Source organism: Rhinoderma darwinii, chromosome 2 (genome assembly GCF_050947455.1).
Source record: "Rhinoderma darwinii isolate aRhiDar2 chromosome 2, aRhiDar2.hap1, whole genome shotgun sequence".
In the NCBI taxonomy this organism is placed as follows: Eukaryota; Metazoa; Chordata; class Amphibia; order Anura; family Rhinodermatidae; genus Rhinoderma; species Rhinoderma darwinii.
The window spans coordinates 241,257,398-241,280,161 of NC_134688.1; the positions used below are offsets into that span (position 1 = coordinate 241,257,398).

General features: G+C 41.9%; 1 protein-coding gene across 5 annotated transcripts in view; it reads right to left on the bottom strand.

Annotated features, from left to right (window-relative positions):
* The window catches only part of BCAS3 (BCAS3 microtubule associated cell migration factor), a 1,147,652-nt gene that overhangs the window by 793,635 nt on the left and 331,253 nt on the right, over positions 1–22,764 (bottom strand). For all 5 annotated transcript variants that reach the window (XM_075852996.1, XM_075852997.1, XM_075852998.1 and 2 more), the window contains exon 14: positions 1,465–1,598. In XM_075852996.1, coding sequence (XP_075709111.1) covers positions 1,465–1,598 — 134 coding nt within the window. The remainder of the gene's footprint in view (positions 1–1,464; positions 1,599–22,764) is intronic.

Below are 22,764 nucleotides of genomic sequence, written 5' to 3' on the forward strand. Positions count from 1 at the left end.
TGGTCAGCATTTATCTGAAATTCCAGTCCATGGTAGTCCGCCCCAACTCCCCCCGGTCCTCTACCGTGTTTTATATTGCTGATGCTGTGACTAATGGAGCAGCTGTAAGGACACGATGGGGTATTGCCACTTCTTTGGCTGTAGCTACTGTATGGACGCAGCTGGGGTTTTACATGAACACTGCTTAGACTATAACTACTCTATGGACACTGCTACGGCTGTATCTAATATATGAGGACTGCTGGGGCTAGTAAGGAGTTGGACTAGACCACCAAAAGCATTTACAAGAGGCTTTACAGTCAATAAGGACTGTTAGGAAGGCTGAGAGCTGTTGTTGAAAGGCTATTGCTGTCTCCATCTACGGTAGAACTGCACTGCAGAAATAAAGAGAGGTACCGTCCCGGCATCTACAGTACTGTGAACAAGAATGTTCATATTCATCCTGCACAAGCAAGAGAGATACAATAAAAGAGCATGGAAGCAGCAGTGACTTCATTTTTTTATTGGCTTACCATTCAGGAGACATAGATTTGGTTAATATATGGAAAGGCAATAAATTATCTGTTATTATTATTGATTGGAGCGTGAAACGATAGTCATCAGGGGCGAGAAGCTAAGTGTACAAATGGCGACTTACCCCTCCTGTATGCTAGATATTTCACTTACCACTCGGCACGGGAAGAATGTACCCTTGATTACACCAGGGAAGGAACATCAAATTTACCACTTACCAACTGATCGCTAGCTTAGGGAAGACACTCTGTGATAAGTTGGAGTTGTATGAAACGAATGATAATACTCTCACACAGAGGAGGGATACCTTACTATACATATGGTTACTCCATGTGAATACTGTATAGAATTCTTATATTGCTCAACAGATATTACCATTTTGCTGATGTTGGGCAGAGAACTAAGATATTACTTCAGTAGAATCCCAGCACCTCTGTTGTCACTTATTCAAACGCCCCGCATAGAGAAACTGTGTCAGATTTTTCAAGATATGAGAAAAGGACACTGGTGTTCTGTACATTACTGGGTAAATAAGACATGACTAACACTGAGAATATACATTCTGGGGTTATCCTGGGGTGGGTATCTGATTATAAACTGCAAAGAAAAAAGTTTGCATGAACAAAACTGACTCCATCTAAGGATATTATGGCTGTAACTTTTCTGTGACTTTAAGCATGAGTAGGGTGGAGATGGAGAAATGTGCACATGGCTATTTCTGTATCCACTGTCAACTTGTATGGAGCAGGCCATGTTTGTAAAGACGCCGTACGACAACTCTCCACTCTGGCTGTGCGTAACAGGAGCCAAAATGATTGAACATTTATGTCCTATCCTGTGAACAGGTCCGAAATGCTGATTGTGAGAAACCACTTTAATGCACACAACACTCTGTATTGATGCACATAACAATCTATATTGAGAACTTCTCATCACACAAAACAAACTTACTTTAGCTTCAGTTTCTCCTCGATGCAAAGTATACAAGTGATGGACAGCACTTTGGGAAGAAGACCATGGATGAGTAAGAATCTGAAATACATGGAAATCATGTCCAAGTGTGTCAGAGGTAACCAGCAACATCCCTAGAAAGACAAAGAAAATATTGAGTCACAAGGCAGTGAATTTTTAAACTTATTCAATTTGCATAGTCAAAAGGCATATTTGGGCATGAGATATCATGTAATAGCAGCAATACATACATACATATATACATACATACATACATACATACATATATACATACATACATAGAGTGAAAGTTTTTCTGGTTTCTTATAATTATTGTTAGTTTAGCATCTAGATATTCATGCTTTGGAGCAGATTAGGGTTAATACTCTTACCACACTGCAGAGGGAAGCAGTCCTAAATTTACATCTCATTCGTCTATAGGCATACAATTATGGGGGGCCTCAGGCTTCCTCCAATCAAAATGAGTATACCCACAAACATATCCCTAATGCAAATTAAAAAGCATAATCTGAAAATAAATTAAATTGAATGTGCGCATTCAGCGTTCAAAACTTGGATGCATAAAGTTCGTTAATAACTAATAGTGCCACATATATTTCACATATGTTGCGACAAACAATACAACCATACAGTAATAGTCTCATACAATGACCAAATAAAAATGCCCAATACTGCTACAATCACTGCCCAAATAACAGTGCTATATAGTGTCAAAATGCTCATATAATACTATATGGCCCATACAATTGTACCTTGAATAGTATTGACATCCACAGTAAGTCATAGAGGCCAAATAATGTTGTACTGCCAATATTATGCCCACTATAGTGCACAATAAATATTGCCAAGTTGGTGCTTACATATTGCCAGTCATAGTGCACATATCCTGCCAGCCATAGGGCCAATAAAACGTTAGCAAAACGTGCTAGCATAATGCAAGCTATAATCCTCACCTAATGCCAGCCATAGTGCCCATACAATCAGGGCCGGCCTTAGGTTGGATGGCGCCCTGTGCGGAATGCTGCCCTCCACAAACCATAAATTAACCACATATATAGACACGCACATACTAGAACACATGTACTGTACATACGTAAAGGCACATTTTTAGACATACAGGCAAATATACATACATATATATACCGACACACAAACACATACACGAGGCATGTACACACGCACATAATGGGTCATATACAAATACATATAGGTAAAGATATAGACATATAGTGTGTCCATGGACTGTACTGTATGGATGTACAACCTCACAAACACATACATGTCCATACGGCAGCAACCCCCATGATCAGAAGAAAGGCAATAAGTAAATTAAAAAGTCAGATAACTTTATATATTCATTTATATGAGCACATTAAGAAAAATATAAACTGTATAACAAAATCCCTTTAGAGAAAATGTTTAGTTTAACTCATTCATACATTTATACAGAATTGACATTAAACATTTACACAAAAAAAAAATTAATACAGAATGCTTTGGTCATAGTTTCAACTCTAAACAGTCACAATTTTTGCCAAATCTTCTGACAACATTGCAGATTGCTAAGGAAATAATACACTTGAAAAGTTAGCTCCACTGCCCCTCCAATAGAAGTTTGTTTTTCCTTCTACAACTGTCTGTGCAGAATGTAGGGGAAGGCATACATATGTTTTATTTTAATTTACAACTTCCTATCTTTCGCACGTACTGAATACCAAACAATAAGCTGCTTTCAGGAAAGAACTTAAAAAAAGGTTCAGAGCACATATACATAAAAGGAAAAAAAAAGTGTACAGCTGTAGACTGTGGCTTGAGAGCTATTTATGCTGTATCAGAAGACTAAACCAAACTCTGGCTGGGCTGTAAACTAAACCCACGCCCCAAATGAGGTGCCAAACCACAAAAAGCATTTGCGTCAACTAGAAATACAAGGAAGAGAAGGAGTTCTAATTATAGGTCCTGGAAGCGGAAGCCTAGAATGATTAGGAGTTTAGGCGCTGCGGTATGTTTATCTGGGAGCTTCCTCTCTCTTTCTCTCTTACTTGTTCTTCTAGGCTGGATTTGACAGATGAAGCTTGGCTTAGAAGGTGGGATCAGATCTGCTGGTGGTATAGAAAATTCTTCGCTAGCAAATCTTACTGAGACTAATTAGGAAGGTAGTAAGCGCTTTGAAACAGGCGTCAGATGGTTAGCCCCAAAAACCAAAATTAAAGAGCATAACATTTCTCTCCAAATAGCCACTAGGAATGTTGGAAAGCAGTAGTATCAAGTCATGTTCAGAAGATACTATTTATAACACCTAGCACGCCACATGTCCGCATGTACCAGATACTCCATGCCACTCCAAAGACACGTTTATGCCAGCAGGGCAAAAAAAACACAGCCTATAATTTGGGTTTCCTTTAACAACACCTTCATCAAAGGAAAACAAAGATGAAATTATCAAAAGGCAGAATTGAACACTAGGGAAAAAACATAATTGGTTCGATTTTATTACTCTTCTTTTTTCAGTCATTTTTGCAGTGGTGTATTTGGTAACAAATTGTTTTGTGCAAGGAGTAATAGTATTTAGAAAAACTATTTATATAATGTATAAATAAATCTATTATAGGCTTAGGGCCCAGTTCACACTGAGGTTTTTTTGCAGGCAGAAAAAATATGAAGGAATTTTGAGGCAGATTTTAACCTGACTGCACTTCTTTACAGCGGTTTTTGCAGTGTTTTTCGCCCGCGCCCATTGCAGCTAATGCAAGTACCGTGGTCAAAAAAGCGCCACAAAAAACGCTCAGACAAGCGCCGCTGTTTTTTTCTGCCTCCCATTGATTTCAATGAGAGGTCAGAGACGGAACCGTGGCATGTCCTTTCTGATAGCCGACCAGGAAAAAAAACTCCTTTGCGTCCCATTGATATCAATGGAGGGCGATTTCGGGCCCTTTTTGGCGATGATCCCGACACGGTTTCCGCGTCAAAATCGGCGCCAAAAAAGTCAGTGTGAACAGGGCCTGAGAATAAGCCAATGTTCACATCTGATAAATTCTGTCACATTTGACTGAAAAAAATAGTGCAGCATGCAGCGCCATTTATTCCAGTAAATTCATGGACACCACGACGGCACCCGACAGATCCCATTATAAGTCAATAGGGTCCGTCGACTGAAATTAGTGTCCTTCGTGCGACAGGTCCGGCACTCTGTCCCTTTTGTTGTTCTACACCTATGAAGGAGCAGAACAATTAGGCTGGGTTCACACGACCTATTTTCAGACGTAATGGAGGCGTTTTACGCCTCGAATTACGTCTGAAAAAACGGCTCCAATACGTCGGCAAACATCTGCCCATTACTTTCAATGGGCTTTACGATGTACTGTGCCGACGACCTGTCATTTTACGCGTCGCTGTCAAAAGACGGCGCGTAAAATTACAGCCTCGTCAAAAGAAGTGCAGGACACTTCTTGGGACGTAATTGGAGCCGTTTTTCATTGACTTCAATGAAGAACAACTCCAAATTACGTCCATAAAAGACGCCCCGCAAAACGCGAGTACATGCAATTACGTCTGAAATTCAGAAGCTGTTTTCTCCTGAAAACAGCTCCGTAATTTCAGACGTAATTGCAGTTATCGTGTGCACATACCCTTAAAGGCAAGGTGTCGCTAAATTATTTTTTTTATACAATATTGCTTTTAGTATGTCATTAAAATACATTTTATTTATTTGTGTTTTTGTGTTGTACTTTTAATTTTTTTTATTTCTTTTACTTCTCTATGGGGGCTGCCATTTTTTTTTTCATCTCTGTATGTGTCGATTAACGACACATACAGAGATGGAATACAGCAGCTACAGTGCATAGGAGTCAATGAACGGGAGCCGTTCCATTGCTTCTGCTCTCTGGCTCTGTACTGCGCAGACGCAGGTCAGAGTCACACAGCAGAGCAGCTGTTTGCAGGGAGATAGCAGGCGCCATCATGAAGACCAGCTGCACTGCAGGTAAGGTGTGTGTCTCTGTCTGTCCCTCTTCTCTCACAGACCGCCGCTCTCGTGACCCCCGACGCCCCCCCCCCCCCCGACTGCGCCCCCCCCCCCCGACAGGGCCCCCTATAGTCGTGCAGGACTCTGTGAAAAAGGACACATGATGTAACTGTCCTGGGAAAGCTGGGTGATAAACAATATGCCCGCTGTTAGTGTGGTACCCAGCTTTCCCAGACCCCTGAACGATAAATCTCTCTAGTTGTGCTGAGACTGAGAGGTTCATTAGTCACATCCCCAAACAGTCTCAGCACAACTAGAGAGATTTACCATTCAGGGGTCTGGGAAAGCTGGGTGACCACCATTACCCCTCCTACTGGAGTGTGAGAAGTTCATTAATCACATCCCCAAACACACTCCAGTAGGAGGGGTAATGGTGGTCACCCAGCTTTCCCAGACCCCTGAATGATAAATCTCTCTAGTTGTGCTGAGACTGGGCGGGTCATTAGTCACATCCCCAAACAGTCTCAGCACAACTAGAGATTTACCGTTCAGGGGTCTGCGAAAGCTGGGTGACCACCATTACCCCTCCTACTGGAGTGTGTTTGGGGATGTGCCTTTAAACATTGACTTTATAGAAAAACAGCTCCAAAATCAGGAGCTGGTTTCCCTTTGTTTAGTAAGCGTGTGAACATACCCTTAGCCTTTTGGTGTGTCCAATAACTTCTGCCAGCTGCAGAATCACACCCAAAATGGCAGCCGGACACTGCTTAGCAATTTGAAGATACCTTTTCCTGGCTTGTAGGAGGGGGGGTGAGATTCCTTCCCACATTTACAGCAGCTGTGAGTCAGGTTGCTTTGCCTTATTCACCTTGCTGCAATTATGGGAAGTGCCCCCCCCTGGTGGCCAACATAGGAAAACATGTCAAATTATTATTTAATTTTTAATACTTTCCACCATGTGGAAGAAAAAAAAAAACAGCAAAAAATGTAAAAAATATAATAGAAATAAGTAACAACACTTAAAAAAAAAAGGTTTAATTCGCGACACATTCCCTTTAAAATAACAAACGCATATGCGAACAGAGTCTAAAGGCCCTATTACATCGGCTGATTTTGGCCGGTGCAGCGAGCGCCGATTAACGAGAAATCGTTGATCGGCACTCGTTTGCTCCTGTCACACGGAGCTAAGGATGGGGACGAGCGGTCATTACTCCAATCGCTCCTCCCCATACATTATTATCATGTCGGTATCAGGGAGATGTGCTGCCGACAATGATAACATTTTACTTTTTTTAAATAATACGATCAGCAGATGAATGAGCGTTTGCTCAGTGATCTGCTGTTCGCTGCCGTGTTTACACAGGGCAATTATCGGCAGCGAGCGTTCTATGAACGCTTGTCTCCCCGATAATCGCCCAGTGTAAAACCCCCTTTAGCTTCAATAAACTTCATATGTTTTCTGAACTCCAACCTGCTTAAATTATGAAGGTAATACTAAGGGGAAAATACTACAATTTTTAAAACTGCCCAGCAAGGGGCATTTAAAATTCTAGGGCCTTTACTTGGTGTTATGTGTTCCCACAAAAATGGTTAGCTAAAGCCGCAGAGCACTGATATAATACACTGCCTAACTGAAAATGGTTAATTGTTGGCTGGAGTGTCACTTTAGAGGCTCTGTCACCAGATTTTGCAACCCCTATCTGCTATTGCAGCAGATAGGCGCTGCAATGTAGATTACAGTAACGTTTTTATTTTTAAAAAACAAGCATTTTTGGCCAAGTTATGACCATTTTTGTATTTATGCAAATGAGGCTTGCAAAAGTACAACTGGGCGTGTTGAAAAGTAAAAGTACAACTGGGCGTGTATTATGTGCGTACATCGGGGCGTGTTTCCTACTTTTACTAGCTGGGCTTTCTGACGAGAAGTATCATCCACTTCTCTTCAGAACGCCCAGCTTCTGGCAGTGCAGATCTGTGACGTCACTCACAGGTCCTGCATCGTGTCGGCCACATCGGCACCAGAGGCTACAGTTGATTCTGCAGCAGCATCAGCGTTTGCAGGTAAGTAGCTACATAGATTTACCTGCAAACGCCGATGCTGCTGCAGAATCATCTGTAGCCTCTGGTGCCGATGTGTCCTCGCTCGTCTGACACGATGCAGGACCTGAGGAAGTGACGTCACAGCGTGATCTCTCGAGAACACGGCTGTGTCTGCACTGCCAGAAGCTGGGCGTTCTGAAGAGAAGTGGATGATACTTCTCGTCAGAAAGCCCAGCTAGTAAAAGTAGTAAACACGCCCAGATGTACGCACATAATACACGCCCAGTTGTACTTTTACTTTTCAACACGCCCAGTTGTACTTTTGCAAGCCTCATTTGCATAAATACAAAAATGGTCATAACTTGGCCAAAAATGCTCGTTTTTAAAAAATAAAAACGTTACTGTAATCTACATTGCAGCGCCTATCTGCTGCAATAGCAGATAGGGGTTGCAAAATCTGGTGACAGAGCCTCTTTAAGGCCTTATTCACACGAACGTGTTATACGTCCGTGCTACGCGCGTGATTTTCAAGCGCGACGCACGGACCCATGTTAATGAATGGGGCCGTTCAGACTGTCAGTGAATTTCACGCAGTGTAACCTATATTTGCCCGTGTTTCGCGCTGCACGCACCCATTGAAGTCAATGGGTGCGTGCAAATCACGCTCGGCACACGGAAGCACTTACTGCAGGCTACAGTAGTAAAAACTATGAATGAAAACCGAAAAGCACCACGTGGTTTTCTGTTTGTAAACATAAAACCAGAGTGTCTTCATGATGCCGGCTGCGCAAAAATCCCGCAGCCGCGCACCATATACTGATGACACACAGACATTTTGCGCGCGCAAAACACAGCATTTTTAGCGCACGCAAAACGGACATGTCTGTGTGAATAAGGCCTAAAGCATACAATTACCTATATTCATATAAATTAGGGAAATTAATTTAGACGAGTTGCTGTACTTTGGAATTGTGCCACGTACAAGTAGGACTGTTCTGATAAAAGTAGAGGTTCCCCAGGAGAGCACTAAGCACACTCAAGAACTTTATCACGTTTGTGGCTGAAATTTTTTTTATTTTTAAAAATGGATGTTTTCATATCCTACTCATGAAATATTGTTTAAATGCAGTCAAGGGGAAGAGTGCAAACTAGAAGGCCACAAAGCCAGTGCCACTGCTCTAGTTTTATGGATGCCACATATACTTCTCTTTAAGGCCACTACCTTGGTGACCCAGGAGACCTCTACCGACCATTCTCCCTGCCCAGGATAATTCTATTTATCTATCTCTTCTATATGTGGCTGCTATAAGGAATCAGGGGGTCCAGGTAGCATAGATGAGATTATATTTTTATAATTTATTACTTTATTATAATTATTATTATTATTATTATTTTTGTCCTTTGGTTCGAACTGCAAAAATTTTTTACACCCCTATTTAAAAATAATAAAGACATTATTTTGGGTTGGCCCAATGCAAAATCCCTCATCAGCGGAGCTACAGTTAAAAAGAACGAAAAAGTTCTATAAGGGATTCGAATAAAGGAGAAAGACATTCATACGCCCGTCTGCAGGAGAACAGTTTGCTGAAGTAAGATGCGACACATTTATTAAAAGGCGAATGCCTCTTAACAAATATGTGGCATCTTTCAAGTGACCTTGCACCACATTTGTTGTATAACAAGCCCTACGACTGTGGCAAAGTCCCATCCCTCTTTGCCCTCCCCAGATCGGACATATAAAATAAAAAATATATACTCACCTCACAACTCCACTTGTCGCCCTGCCCTGAATCCCCTTAGGCTAACACAGCAGGCCAACGCATACAGGGCATTATATGCGATGCAGCTGAGTGCTGTGGCACATAGAACAGTCCGACGCTGCTGTATGCGCCCCCTGCTGTGAGAGCCAGTTGGGAGAATCGAAGAGGTAAGTTGAGTATATACATATATATTTTTTTCATTATTTATTTTATTGTCTGAGGGGGGTGGGTGGGTAGTCTCATCGAGGAGGGGAAGGTGCGTACAAGGCCCGGCAAAGTTTGTACCGTCTCACACCCAACAGAGTGAATTCTAGCATAAACAGAATGAAATCTGGTATAAATTTCCGCTATAATTTATGAAAGCTTTTGGCATAAATTATAGTAAATTTGTCAGGCTGAAGGTGACAATGCCACTTTTTGCTAAGCCCTGTTCACTTTAAAAAAAAAAAAAAAAAACCTACGTAAACTGCCTAAAAATCACAATTTTCCCCGCAACTTGCTACTGTTTTACGCCAGAAAACTGGTGTAGAAAGGTCAATAAATTCTCCCTATTGGTGGAAAGTTTTAACAGGAACCCTGTTAGGGGCACATTTAATGATAGTTTACTTCAAGTAACAGAAAATTACATATTATTTACATCAGGTTTTTATTATAAACATTATTTATTTTTTAATGCTTTTCCATTTATTTTTTTTTACTACCCACATAAGAAATATCCTGAAATATTCCAGTTTTTACACTGACCACTAGAGCAGACACAATAGGCTGACACTTCCTGTTTGCTTTGGCTCACTTATCAACTTTGACTTCGTTAACATATGCACCAGGGCTCCGTTCAGGCATTCCGTCGGAGCCTTCTGTCAGAACGGAACCTTGACTGGTACAAGTGGAAACCATAGGGTTCCGTTTGCATCACCATTGATTTCAATGGTGATGGATCCGGTGCGAATGGTTTCCGTTTCTCTCCATTGCACAAGGATTCTGTAGTTTTGACGGAAGCAATACCGTAGTCGACTATTTGTCATACATTTTGCCACACAATTCCCTCTGTAGATAATGCCACACACTGCCCTCTGTAGATAATACAACACACTGCCCTCTGTAGATAATGCCACACACGTCCCTCTGTAGATAATGCCACACACTGGCCCCTGTAGATAATGCCACAGACTGCCCCCTGTAGATAATGCCACACCCTGGCCTCTGTAGATAATGCCACACCCTGGCCTCTGTAGATAATGCCAACCACTGGCCCCTGTAGATACTGCCACAGCCCCCCTGTAGATACTGCCACAGCCCCCCTGTAGGTAGTGCCACAAAACTCCCCTGTAGGTAGTGCCACACAGCTCCCCTGTAGGTAGTGCCACACAGCCCCCCTGTAGGTAGTGCCACACAGTCCTTTTGTACATAGCACCCATGTAGATGGCACCCCCTCCCCGTAGCTGGCACGCCCCTTCCTGTAGATAGCATCACTGTAGGGGATCGCTCCAGGACAGTGAAGTCAGGGACTTCTCTTGGAGCGGAATCACTGGCCACAGCACCGGGGATTCCGCTTCAGGAGTAGGGGACCGCTCCAGGAGATGGCACCCCCACTTCCTGTAGATAGCGCCACTGTAGGAGACCGCTCCAGAAGTCCCTGACTTCACTTTCCAGATATTTACAGTGCTGGCGGGGGACCGGATATCTAGTTGCACAGTCTTCCTTCATGATGACACGACTCGACCCACCAGCGCTGTAAAAATCTATTAAAATGTCATAATCTGCGCGACGGGGGACTGGAATATATATTAGCAAGTGCACTCACATACTGCAGTGAGTACAAAGCTAATACTTTTCGGTCCCCACATAACCCTTTTAATGTGCAAAAGCTAGAAGTAATAAAAGCATATTCACAGCATGTTCTGGAATTAAAAATGTGTAAATCTAAATGTATGTACAGTATATACATGAATATAAAAGAAAAATGCAAATATATCGTTTTACTTTTACATGTAAATGAAAAATAATTAAATAATTTCAATTAAGTGTCTGCAGTTCTAGAGATGACAGCAGAGTACTGTATATGATGGGTAAAGATCAAAGGGTTGTAATTCATTGTATGGCTAGTCTAATTCCCAGAATAATGAAGTCCTCCACAAGGCTGGTAATATCTGCACATTATCAAGATAAGAAAATAAAGTCAAGAGATTATAAACAATTGCTTTCAGCATTCAGCTTCAAATGGAAAATAAGATATAGAAGCCCAACGCTGTATATACTTCAGGAAAGGGGTGTAGTGGCAAATATGTTTTGCTTTGAACAGAGCTCTATTTTTCAACCAAATACAGACTCTTGGCTCCACTGGTGAAACAGACTACAATACATCTTACCTATTGTAAACTTATGTTGCTGGGGACCCATGTCACCCAAAAATAGTAAGATTTTCTGGACAAATTCATGTCCATTCAAAATGAAGGAAAAGATAAATATTTAATGGACAATCTAATCTGTAGTATGACTGAGAAGCAGAGAAACTTCCTACTTTACACTTCAAATTTTCGCCTTTTTTTTTTCCTGTGCTTGTATTAAATCAGATTTCTTGATAAGAATTTCCATTATTGAAAAGGAGTCTGTTACCAGGCAGCAGCTTTTAAGGACTTATTACACGGGCCAATGATCAGGCAATAAAAGTGTTCATATAAGCGCTCGTTAACGATCATTGCCCTGCGTAATAAGGGCAACGATCAGCCGATGAGCGAGCAAACGCTTGTTCATCAGCTGAACTGCCCTTTTATGCAGAATTAAAAATCATCGTTGTTGGAAGCAAGTCTTCCTGTGTAATCAGGGAGATGCGCTGCCAACGTGATGAAAATGTATGGGGACGAGTGATCATAGTAACGAGTGCTCATCCCTATACATATCCAATCATTGCTCTGTATGATAGGAGCAAACGAGCGCCGATCAACGAGCTGTTATATGATCGGCACTCATTTACACGGCCCATGTAGGGCTATGTAATAGTACCTTTAGATGCACTAAATCAAGTCACCGTGTGCTATTGCGTGCTGTATGCAAATGACCAAATTGGCCGAGACACACCATGTGGTTGGCCAAGATGGCATTCTCTAAATGTCTGATGATAGATTCCTTTAAAACTTATGTACACCTTTGTCATGGGAAAATTATTTGTAGATATGCATCTGTGCATGTGGCTGTTTTCTGTTTTGCTTCTTCTACTTTCAAGAGATGCTTTCTCTGATATGCCTGTATTGGCAGCTACTAGCTTAGAGTTCAGTGGGTGTTCCCTGTGAAGCATGCTCTCCCTTTGCCTTTCTTTTCTTAAAGTTCTAGTCTTTTTTTTCCCCCTGTCCCTATCTCACTGACATGGCTGTGCAAGTTGTGATTATTGTGAGAAAATGCAGTTTAGAAGTTTTCAGAGATATATAACATGATATGTGTGAATAATATTCACTACATATGCCTTTGCTGTGACAAAGGGTAAGTTAGAAAGAAGCAAAGGGCAGGTAGAGGGGAAGAATACATGACAACACACAGGGTTTACTTGTAGCTGTGTAGCACTCACGCACAAATATTATTCAGTTCATGTCTAATGAGCTTTTCATCCCACAGTATGTGTTACAACCCTATGATAGGAGAACAGCAACTGTCGCATACATAGCTGCCTGTTTTAAAAAAGATGCACTTGATCTCCAATGACAAATGTAAAGGATCTGCCAGGCACTTCTGTGTATATGCCCATGGGTAATCAGTCTGCACTTGGTTCTGTGTCTCTGAGACTGACTCCATCTTCCACCACTCAGGATGGCAGGCTTAGGAGTGGGAGAGCCTATCGCAGCCTGGCCAGACGGAGCTAGTTCCGCCCTCTGTCTATTTATACCTGCCTTTCCTGTTCCTCCTTTGCTTGTGATTCTTCTCGTGTGGTTTCCTGGCCTTGCTGCAGCTCCTAGCTATTTGACCTTGCTTCATACTGACCCCGGCTTTCTGACTACTCTCCTGCTCTGCGTTTGGTACCTCGTACATTCCTGGTTTGACTCGGCTCGTTCACCTCTCTTGTTGCTCACGGTGTTGCCGTGGGCAACTGCCCCATTTCCCTTTGCTTGTGTCCCCTTGTCCGTTTGTCTGTCGTGCACCTACTGAGCGTAGGGACCGTCGCCCAGTTGTACCCCGTCGCCTAGGGCGGGTCGTTGCAAGTAGGCAGGGACTAAGTGGTGGGTAGATTAGGGCTCACTGTCTGTTTCCCTACCCCCCTGTCATTACATAATCACAAGCCCATATACCTAGGCTACCCTGCTCCCTCACTCTATTATGGACCCCCTTGAGACCCTGGCTCAGCAAATGCAGGGTCTCTCCCTACAGGTCCAGGCCCTGGCTCAGAGGGACAACCAGCCTGACGCTGCCATGGTTGTACCTCTCACCTCACCTCTTGAACCCCACCTCAAGTTGCCTGACCGATTCTCAGGGGACCGGAGGAATTTTCTCTCCTTTCGGGAGAGTTGTAAGCTCTACTTTCGCTTAAAGCCCCACTCCTCAGGTTCTGAGAGCCAGCGGGTGGGTATAATTATGTCCCGGCTCCAGGAAGGGCCCCAAGAATGTTTGTCATTCTAAGTATCAGGCATTTTCCGGAGGTACTTTTTCTATTATCGTAATTTTATTTACCATATGTATGTTTTTTTCTCATGTATTTATACATGTAATTTGCTTGTATACAGTTGTTTGTTTTTCCTTATGCTAAATGTATATATTCGTTACATTTTTCCATGGTTTTCTCTTCTCTTTTCACATGTTTTCCATGATTGGATATGTGTCGGGTGCCGCTCAGCAAGCTTCAGTGATGTGATCCTATAATGAATTCCAGCGATTTTATATGATTTTTACAAAGCTAGATATACTTTATACTTTCTTTATCTTTATCTGGTGGTTATTCTACCATTATATATTGATGACATCGTTATATTAAACCAAGTTACTATACATTTTCTATTTTATTTCGCTACGGAGGTTTTACTTCCTGATATGCAACTATCACACCTGAGAGAGTTGTTACGTCCAAGGTCCAACCTCCAATTTCTCAGGTATTTATTCACTCTCAGCTTGCAGGAGCTCACTCGATACAGCCATGACTAAGAGCACAGCCTAAGTGCTTGAAACGCGTAGGCTAATCTATTGCCGCATCACCACTTTGTTTTTCCTCCTGATGTTCCATTCCAAGCTTTGACAGCTTGCATCTCAATAAAGCGGAAACCTAGTTTTTTCCCATTTTTGATATCACTATCGCTGGATCATTTCTGGTTTTTTCTGCTATTGCTGCCGTGTGCCGTCGCGGCTGACCCGGGCGATTACCAACACAGGAGTGTCAGATCGGTGAGCTGGAGGTTTCCTCCCATTTCCCTTTTCCTTCTATACTACTACTTATGTATACGGCTTCAGCCTCCGTGCACACCAGCCTCTCTGTATAGCCATTTCTGCGGACATTCTTAGAATTTTTTGGTTATTAGTGCCATTGCAGTATTGGCGACAAGGTGGTGATTTATGGCAACATGGGACATATATATTGAATAGATTCCCATTGAGAAAACTTATTATCAGTAATATCAACCAGTTATTTACTGATTTTTAACACGATCATCTTGGTGTATATCTGTCATTCAAAATGACACAGGATTATAGCAAATCCAGAGCTGAAAGAGCAGCAGCGGTGTTTGGAGATTCTAGTCACATTCAGAACCCAGACTCTATGTTACACAGCCAATTCAGGGAACTAGAGAAACTTTTAGCCCAAGAAGCACGTGTCTGGTGGGACCTAACTACACTTAGGAATTATATCTCTAAGAATATGGTGCCACGGGGATTACGTCTACGTAAAATTCCTACGTTCCAATATTCAACGGAATTCACAGAAGCATGGAATATCACCCTATCAGAATGCTCTCTCAAATTAATGGGTCTCATTACCCAACAAGAAGAGACCAAATTGGCGGAATTAAATCTGGACATCCAAAGGTTGAAGGAGGAAACCAATAAACTATCCAGCTCACCTGATTTCTCTATTCTGGAATCCAGAACACACAAATATATTGATCAGTTAGAACAATCTATCATGGATACAAAAAAAAGCAAGTTCCTCAGAGATACAGAGGATTACGCTAAAGGTGAAGTGTTCAACTGGACCAGAAGAGATGTTTTCTCAAACAAATCCAAATCCATCCTTAAAGATCGTAGAAGACATAGACAACGACAAACAAGCCAACGTAGAGTCAGTTTTAGCTCAACTGAGCCAGAAACAACGGATGGAGGAGAGGGGACATCTGACTTTGATTTACCGCAAGAAGCTGGCTCGTATAGACACTCCTTTCCAGTCAGACGTGGCCCCCCAAAAAACGCGGGCGCAGGGGGGGCAGGAAACATAGAAACAACGGATACCATACTGCCACGTCGACTACGCAATCAGAGACTTTGAATGAGTCTATGGATGTTATCAATCTGTCCCAAACGCCTCTTTCTCCCACTCAGATTGAAGTGCTTTCTCTTGGTCTTAATTTTGCTCCTAATAAAGATTTTGATGTTTTTCATACTTTGTTAGATATTAACAAATTTATACGCAACTTGACCATTAAGAGGCACTTCTCTTTAGACACTAATACACTTACGGAAAATTTTCCTGTCACTCCAGATATTCATCCATGTGACACTAACATTTTCCGTTCACTTATGTTTTATGAACAAGCTACTCTATCTGACTTGGTTGATCTTGCAGAACAAAATGTATTGCCCTCTGATATCTCAGCTAGCAAATTTCCATTATCTAACCCTTTGTATTATCCTACTCAGTCTAGAACTGACTCCATGGAAAGATTCCAGTCTATTATGGAGCGAGAATTACATAAAATTGCTGATAACAGTCATAAAACAAAATCACAGCACAATCTTACACAAGATCAAAAAGATGCAATAAAATGCTTAAAAAATAATACTGATATTGTTATTCGCAAATCAGATAAAGGGGGAACTATCACCATCATGGATCGTTGTATATATACTAAACAGATAGCAGAAATGCTAAATGATACAGATACTTATATCAAATTAGATTCCAACCCTACTACTATCTTTCAACAACGTCTTATCAAATTGCTTGACAAAGGTCTAGGGAATGGCACCATAACTAAAAAACAATATGACTATCTTTTTATTAAGAGCCCTACTACTCCGATTTTGTATGCCTTACCCAAGACCCACAAGGGCATTATTCCGCCACCTATGCGCCCTATTGTTTCGGGTATCGGGTCACTCACAGAAAAACTCTCTGAGTGGCTCGATTACTTGCTACAGCCCCTAGTCCTAAGGACCCCTGGACATCTCAGAGATACCAAGGATGTGTTACACATCTTTGACAAAAAACCCTGGGAGCCCAAGTTCTCTTGGTTAAGTTGTGACGTTGTGGCATTATATACCTCTATACCACATCATATAGCAATTCAAGCACTACAACATCATACATCCAAATATAGTGCATATGAAGAGACACTACAGGTCTTTATGTCAGATGTTTTACTGTTTTTGCTAACACACAACTTCTTCATTTATGAGGGCATGTTTTTCTTGCAAAACAGTGGAGTCTCAATGGGTGCTAAGTTCTCCCCCTCCATTGCCAATTTGGTTATGGCTTGGTGGGAGGAAATCACCATTTTTTCTGCCAGCAATCCTTTTTTTCATTCTATACATTGGTATGGCAGATACATTGATGACCTCCTGATCATCTGGGAGGGAGATGTATCTGCCATACCTGGTTTTTTGGAATTTCTCAATTTGAATGGATTTAATCTCAAATTTACATACACTCACCATTCCTCCACTATTCATTTTCTGGATTTAACACTTATGGGGTCTGCAGATAAGGGCATACAAACAGAGATTTTCCATAAACCAATTTCTGGCAACACAATCCTTCATGCTACCAGCAGTCACCCTAGGCACACTATCTCGTCTATTCCTGTAGGAGAACTGACTAGGGCAAAGAGGAATTGCACTAACAAACAGGGTTTTTTATTGGAACAACAAAAAATATATAACAAATTAACAAACAGAGGTTACAAAAAATGGACACTAGATCGGGCTCGAGCAATTGTGAATCAAAAGGATAGGAATGACTTACTCTCCCTTGAGAAGGATAAAACAAGTAGGGATATTTCGACATCAAAAAATACATCTAAACCTACGCTTGTATTGCAATACAGCAATCAGTTTTCTGAAATTCGCGCAATGGTTCATCGATATATTCCTATTTTATTTGAAGATCCCAAACTAGAATCCATCTTAGCAAATGGTTTTAGAGTAGTCTCTCGTCGGGCACCCACTTTGGGGAATATTCTTTCCCCCTCCTGTTTACCATCAAAAGCTAAGTCTCCAACATGGTTGCATTATAAAGGTTACTATAAATGTGGGTCCCACCCTTGCAAGGTTTGCACGGTCAGTAAAACTACAAAAACTTTTTCTGACTCCCATGACACGACTAATTTTTCAATTAAAACTCATATGAATTGTAATAGTGATCATGTGGTCTACATAGTGGAATGCTCACAATGTAAACTAAAATATGTGGGATGTACCACAAGGAAACTAAAGATCAGAATCCTTGAACATCTGAGTTATATCAGAAATCCAGCTATCGTTAACATTTCAAATGTTAGCAAACATTTCATCACTTGCCACAACAGAAATATTAATTCTCTCAAAATTTATGGTATAGAAAAAATGATCAAAACTATCAGAGGAGGCGATCTGAAACATAGACTATTGACAAGGGAAGCCTTTTGGATTTACCATTTGAACACCAGATTCCCAAATGGTCTTAATCTCCGTAAGGAACTAATGTTCCATTATTAATATTTACATTCTAGTTCCCTTTATGACAGATTAGTCTCCATTATTTATCTGTCTTATAACTTCTAACTAATATATTAATATACCATATCTTCGATAATAGTGAATTTCCCTCTTCTGTAGTATATTTCATCTATTAGCTGGCATTTATCTCTGATATACACTCGACTCACATAATAAAATATCCTGTTTACCTCAAGGGTCCAATATTTCTATAATACAACACTATTATGCATTCATGCACTTATCTACTATGTTATAGCCAAGTTTCACAGCATTATAACACCGCGGTTAGTTTCCATGTACTCTTTCATTAGATCCTAGATTGAATTGATATATTGATATCTTCATGTACAGGCATCAACTTAGACAATATACTTCAGCTTTTCTAATCTTAAACATATATTTATATATATATATATATATATATATATATATATATATATATATATACTTTCATCTATTTGCTTACCAATGTCGGCTTCATTTTGATATTTTCACACCAAGATTTTTCGTTTTTATTCTTCTAATTGCGTATACAAGGTTTTCCACATTGAGATTTAGCTCCCTTTTTTTATCCCAAATAAAATTCGTTTACATATATTACAGGAGTTTACATACATTTATTCATAATCATTATGCATTGATTATTATTTATACATCAATTTTTCTTTTTTTGTTTCATATGATTTAATATAGAAATATTTTCTCCGATTTCTTTAGTTTATGGGGCTACATTAACATTTATTCATTTGTATTTATTTATGTATATCATCATCATTATCATTATATATTCCCCATAATAAGAATTAATATGCCGTAAATATGTTTGTCATTCTAAGTATCAGGCATTTTCCGGAGGTACTTTTTCTATTATCGTAATTTTATTTACCATATGTATGTTTTTTTCTCATGTATTTATACATGTAATTTGCTTGTATACAGTTGTTTGTTTTTCCTTATGCTAAATGTATATATTCGTTACATTTTTCCATGGTTTTCTCTTCTCTTTTCACATGTTTTCCATGATTGGATATGTGTCGGGTGCCGCTCAGCAAGCTTCAGTGATGTGATCCTATAATGAATTCCAGCGATTTTATATGATTTTTACAAAGCTAGATATACTTTATACTTTCTTTATCTTTATCTGGTGGTTATTCTACCATTATATATTGATGACATCGTTATATTAAACCAAGTTACTATACATTTTCTATTTTATTTCGCTACGGAGGTTTTACTTCCTGATATGCAACTATCACACCTGAGAGAGTTGTTACGTCCAAGGTCCAACCTCCAATTTCTCAGGTATTTATTCACTCTCAGCTTGCAGGAGCTCACTCGATACAGCCATGACTAAGAGCACAGCCTAAGTGCTTGAAACGCGTAGGCTAATCTATTGCCGCATCACCACTTTGTTTTTCCTCCTGATGTTCCATTCCAAGCTTTGACAGCTTGCATCTCAATAAAGCGGAAACCTAGTTTTTTCCCATTTTTGATATCACTATCGCTGGATCATTTCTGGTTTTTCCTTCTCCCTGGCCCCTGACGCCCCTGAATTTTCCTCCGTTGACCGTTTCTTTTCTGCTCTCGGACTAATTTATGACGAGACTGACAGGACTGCCTTTGCCGAGAGTCAGCTGGTGACCTTACGTCAGGGTAAGAGACCTGTGGAGGAGTATTGCTCTGACTTTAGGTAGTGGTGCGTAGCTTCTCGGTGGAATGACCCTGCCTTAAGGTCCCAGGTTAGGTTGGGTCTGTCGAACGCCCTGAAAGACCTGCTAGTTAGCTATCCCTGTTCTGACTCCTTAGACCAGGTTATGGCTTTAGCGGTACGACTTGACCGACGTCTCAGGGAACGACAACTTGAACGGTTTTGTGTTTTCCCCTCTGACTCCCCCATGATGCCTCCCGAGGTCCCGTTGCCTCGCTCTTCCACGGGAAGACTCGGAGATACCTATGCAACGGGGCCTCTGTGTCCCCCCGTCAATGTAGAGAGTTCCGCAGGAAGAATGGTCTATGCTTCTATTGTGGGGATGACAAACATCAAGTGAACACCTGTCCTAGGCATAAGAATAAGCAGCCGGAAAACTTCGGCGCCTAAGTGATCATCGGGGAGGTCACTTGGGCACACTGTTATTTCCCGTAAATATGAAACGTAATAAAATCTTGCTTCCCTTTCAGGTCTCTTTTGGTGGTAGGTCTGCTACCGGCAGTGCCTTCGTGGATTCAGGGTCTTCTGCTAATATCATGTCTGTGGAATTTGCTATGTCTCTAGCTATGCCTTTGATTGATTTGCTTAAACCTGTCCCGGTAGTGGGTATCGACTCCACTCCCCTTGCTAATGGTTATTTTACTCAGCATACCCCTGTTTTTGAACTCCTTGTTGGCTCCATGCATTTGGAGCAGTGCTCTGTACTGTTGATGCAGGGATTATCGTCCGATTTGGTTTTAGGCCTTCCCTGGTTGCAGTTGCATAATCCCACGTTTGACTGGAATACTGGGGAGCTTACCAAATGGGGTAATGAATGCTTGACGTCATGTTTTTCTGTTAATTCTATTTCTCCCCCTGAGGAGGTGAACACGCTACCTGAGTTTGTTCAGGACTTCGCCGATGTTTTCTCTAGGGAGGCCTCCGAAGTGTTACCTCCTCATAGAGAATACGATTGCGCTATCGATTTGATACCAGGAGCTAAGCTCCCTAAGGGTAGGATATTTAACCTTTCTTGTCCCGAACGTGAAGCCATGAGAGAGTATATCCAGGAATGCCTGGCCAAGGGTTACATTCGCCCCTCTACTTCTCCGGTAGGTGCTGGCTTCTTCTTCGTAGGGAAGAAGGATGGTGGTCTTAGGCCATGCATTGACTACCGTAACTTGAATAAGGTCACTGTAAGGAACCAGTATCCCCTTCCTTTGATTCCTGATCTCTTTAATCAAGTCCAGGGGGCCCAGTGGTTCTCTAAGTTTGATCTACGGGGGGCGTATAACCTTATCCGCATCAAAGAGGGGGATGAGTGGAAGACTGCGTTTAACACGCCCGAAGGTAATTTCGAATACCTCGTCATGCACTTTGGGTTGTGTAATTACCCCGCGGTCTTCCAGAATTTCATAAATGAGATTTTAAGAGATTACCTGGGGGTATTTCTTGTAGTGTACCTGGATGACATACTTGTGTTTTCCAAGGACTGGTCCTCCCACGTTGAGCATGTCAGGAAGGTGCTCCAGGTCCTTCGGGAAAACAAACTGTTTGCCAAGACCGAAAAATGTGTGTTTGGGGTGCAAGAGATACCATTTTTGGGTCAAATCCTCACTCCTCATGAATTCCGCATGGACCCCGCCAAGGTCCAGGCTGTGGCGGAATGGGTCCAACCTGCCTCCCTGAAGGTGTTACAGTGTTTCTTGGGGTTCGCTAATTATTACAGGAGATTTATTGCTAACTTCTCGGTCATCGCTAAGCCTCTTACGGACCTCACTCGCAAAAGTGCTGATCTCCTCCACTGGCCTCCTGAGGCTGTCCAGGCTTTTGAGGTCCTTAAGAAGTGCTTTATCTCGGCCCCGGTGCTGGTCCAGCCCAACCAAATGGAGCCATTTATCGTGGAGGTTGACGCATCCGAGGTGGGAGTGGGGGCTGTCTTGTCCCAGGGTACCAGGTCCCTCACCCATCTCCGTCCCTGTGCCTACTTCTCCAGGAAGTTTTCGCCCACTGAGAGTAACTATGATATTGGCAACCGCGAACTCTTAGCCATTAAATGGGCATTTGAAGAGTGGCGCCACTTCCTGGAGGGGGCTAGGCACCAGGTAACGGTCCTTACCGACCACAAGAATCTGGTTTTCCTAGAATCTGCCCGGAGGCTAAACCCGAGACAAGCTCGATGGGTGCTATTTTTTACCAGATTCAACTTTTTGGTTACCTATAGGGCTGGGTCTAAAAATATTAAGGCCGATGCACTGTCGCGTAGCTTCATGGCCAGCCCTCCTTCGGAGGAAGATCCTGCTTGTATTTTGCCTCCTGGTATAGTCGTTTCTTCAATTCATTCTGATTTAGTCTCTGAAATTGTGGCTGATCAAGGTTCAGCTCCCGGGAACCTTCCTGAGAACAAGCTGTTTGTTCCCCTGCAACTCCGGCTAAGGGTACTTAGGGAAAATCATGACTCCGCACTATCTGGTCATCCAGGCATCCTGGGTACCAAACACCTCATTGCCAGAAACTATTGGTGGCCTGGGTTGCCTAAAGACGTTAAGGCCTACGTCGCCGCTTGTGAGGTTTGTGCCAGGTCCAAGACTCCCAGGTCCCGACCAGCGGGCTTACTACGTTCTTTGCCCATTCCCCAGAGACCTTGGACCCATATCTCCATGGATTTTATCACCGATTTGCCTCCATCTCAAGGCAAGTCTGTGGTGTGGGTGGTAGTAGACCGATTCAGTAAGATGTGCCACTTTGTGCCCCTCAAGAAATTACCCAATGCTAAGACGTTAGCTACCTTGTTTGTTAAACACATCCTGCGTCTCCATGGGTTCCCTGTCAATATTGTTTCGGACAGAGGGGTACAATTTGTTTCATTGTTTTGGAGAGCCTTCTGTAAAAAGTTGGAGATTGATCTGTCCTTCTCCTCTGCCTTCCATCCTGAAACTAAT